The sequence below is a fragment of the Leuresthes tenuis genome, unplaced genomic scaffold (assembly GCF_036924035.1).
Source record: "Leuresthes tenuis unplaced genomic scaffold, fLeuTen1.0.hap1 SCAF_6, whole genome shotgun sequence".
NCBI classification, from domain to species: domain Eukaryota; kingdom Metazoa; phylum Chordata; class Actinopteri; order Atheriniformes; family Atherinopsidae; genus Leuresthes; species Leuresthes tenuis.
In genome coordinates, this window is record NW_027325360.1 from 13,745,682 (window position 1) to 13,748,367 (window position 2,686).

At 46.2% G+C, this 2,686-nt stretch overlaps 1 protein-coding gene across 1 annotated transcript; it reads left to right on the plus strand.

The window, feature by feature from the left end:
* The first annotated feature begins 533 nt into the window (after positions 1 to 533).
* On the plus strand, positions 534 to 2,419 carry htr1aa (5-hydroxytryptamine (serotonin) receptor 1A a). The gene has a single exon (XM_072386957.1). The coding sequence runs from the start codon at positions 773 to 775 to the stop codon at positions 2,054 to 2,056; it is 1,284 nt and encodes a 427-aa protein (XP_072243058.1). The 5' UTR covers positions 534 to 772; the 3' UTR covers positions 2,057 to 2,419.
* The last annotated feature ends 267 nt before the right edge of the window (positions 2,420 to 2,686 follow it).

A 2,686-nucleotide genomic window follows, 5' to 3' on the forward strand; every position in this document is an offset into this window, starting at 1 on the left:
GGCCGGGGAGCTGTTCTTGGTCCTGAAACTACATTTTGCTCTCAACGCTCTGATCATTTGGACTTCTCCATTTCGGCTCTGAATACTGCTAAGCACTTATTCGCACTCTTTAACTTATTCGATGCCCCAGTTCGATCTCTTGTATCTAAAGAAAACAAATAAACAATATATTTATCGTAATCGTAAAGTGAGAATAGATACTTTCAATGTGAATATTTCCTCCACGAGTGATGTTTCCTTATCAACAAACCCGGTGTTACGCACGACTCAACTAACACCTATCTTTAAAGGTGTAAGTTAAAAATATATATAATAAAAATGTTATAGGCTGTGAGTCCAAGGAGTAGGAATTGAAGGAAGGCAAAGGGAAAGCAGCCCCCTCGTCGTCTGTGTGCAGTGAAAAACGGAACAACAGGGAAAGCAGAGGCACAAAAACTCCAGGGCAACCTCCTCCCAGTCTGACGTACCCAAACCTGTTGGTATAAATCAATTCACGGCGTCACCAAGCTCAGATGATTCGCAGTACCAGTGAACGCATCCGGCTATCAACACTCATGGGCTGCAACACGCACAATACCTCTCGTGCACACTCACAAACACGTCTAAGTCATGCGTCCTGAGAGCGACAGCACGAGCGCGGTAACTCCGATGGACCCGGTAAAACGCACATTAGCAGCAGCAGCAGTCTGAGCGGCTGACTGCCTCCTGCTCATTTTCCAGTTGCGTGTACCCCACTGCTTTGGGGGAAAAAAAAGTTGCGTGTGGTGGCATCATGGATTTTATAACAACAAGCAGGAACGACAGCAATTCGACCAGCGGGTATCCTGAAGGAATGGACGTGGTTGCCGACTGGGTTGGAGGTGAAAATGGTACGGAGTCTGGTTTTCTGCCAGATCTGGTGTTGAGATATCAGATCATCACCTCTTTGCTCTTGGGGGCCCTCATCCTCTGCTCCATATTTGGCAATGCCTGCGTCGTGGCAGCCATCGCCCTGGAAAGATCTCTCCAGAATGTGGCCAACTATCTGATCGGATCCTTGGCTGTGACAGACCTAATGGTATCAGTGCTGGTGTTGCCAATGGCGGCCCTCTATCAGGTTTTAAATAAGTGGACTTTGGGACAGGAGATCTGTGACTTATTCATCTCTCTTGATGTACTGTGTTGCACATCATCCATCCTGCATCTGTGCGCAATTGCCTTGGACAGATACTGGGCCATAACAGACCCCATTGACTATGTGAATAAGCGAACACCAAAGCGAGCTGCGCTCTTGATTTGCGTAACTTGGCTAATTGGTTTCTCCATCTCCATCCCGCCTATGTTAGGGTGGAGAAGTGCCGAAGACAGGGCAAACCCCGACGCCTGTATGATCAGCCAGGACCCAGGTTACACCATCTACTCCACGTTTGGAGCTTTTTACATCCCTCTAATTCTCATGTTGGTCCTGTACGGGCGAATATTCAGGGCTGCACGGTTTCGGATTCGAAAGACGGTGAAGAAAACCGAGAAAACAAAAGTTTCAGACAAGTGCTTGGCTGTGTCTCCGTCCATCTTTCACAAGAAAACCAACGGGGAGACCCGTGGCAAAGGCTGGAAGCGCTGTGATGAATCTAAGCCCAGCTCTCCGTGCGTAAACGGTGCAGTGAAGCATTGCGAGGAGGGCGAGTCACTTGAGATCATAGAAGTTATCAACAACTCCAAAACGCACTTGCCTTTGCCCAACACCCCTCAGTCGTCCTCACACGGCTATGAAAACATGAATGAAAAGAACTCGGGGGCGAAGAGAAAGCTGGCGCTGTCCAGGGAACGTAAGACGGTGAAAACACTCGGGATCATCATGGGAACTTTCATCTTCTGTTGGCTGCCCTTTTTCATCGTCGCACTGGTACTGCCTTTCTGTGCAGAGAGCTGCTACATGCCCGACTGGCTGGGTGCAGTTATAAACTGGCTTGGCTATTCCAACTCTCTTCTGAACCCCATCATATATGCCTACTTCAACAAAGACTTTCAAAGTGCTTTCAAGAAGATCATAAAATGCAAATTCCACAGACCGTAACCAAACAGTGAAAACGTTTGCATATATTAAAAAATGTGCAGCAAATAAACGGACAGCAGGAATGACTGTAGAACAGCAAAAAAACGATAACGGCCTCATTCAGGAACAGTCTCTTCTAGGTGTATGTTGGAGAATCGTGTACAAATAAACCCCCAATGAAACGAGATAAGGCAGAAACTTTGGTTCTCAATGTACAAGCTCATGTTTCTTCAGTGTTGTAGCCATTATATAGCCAATATGCGACGACCACCATCGTTGTATTACCATGCAAGACGTGTCTTGTGCTGATTTCATGCATTTTATTATGAGGCTAGCGGGGTCCCACGCCATGAGCTTTGTAGCACTGAATCAATAAACGTAACCACTTAGCCATAAGAAATCTGAGTGGGTTTTTCTTCAGAAAATAAGAAGTAATGGCCCTAGGAAAAAGCAGGGCCGATATTAAGCGGTCTCGTCATATATCATGATAAAAGTTAGGTCGTAAGGAATTAAATATTTTCTGTGTTGTCGAGCAGCAGCTTATATATTTAGTTTGACAGGCCGTCTTGATACCGATGGGTGATGACCAAGTTATCAATATGGTGAACCTGAAGCTTTCAGTTGATTGATCTGAATAGAGCCCACTGTCTC

What these genes read in the sequence shown, in the direction of transcription:
- htr1aa (XM_072386957.1), top strand. Translation starts at nt 773, where the DNA reads ATGGATTTTATAACAACAAGCAGGAACGACAGCAATTCGACCAGCGGG.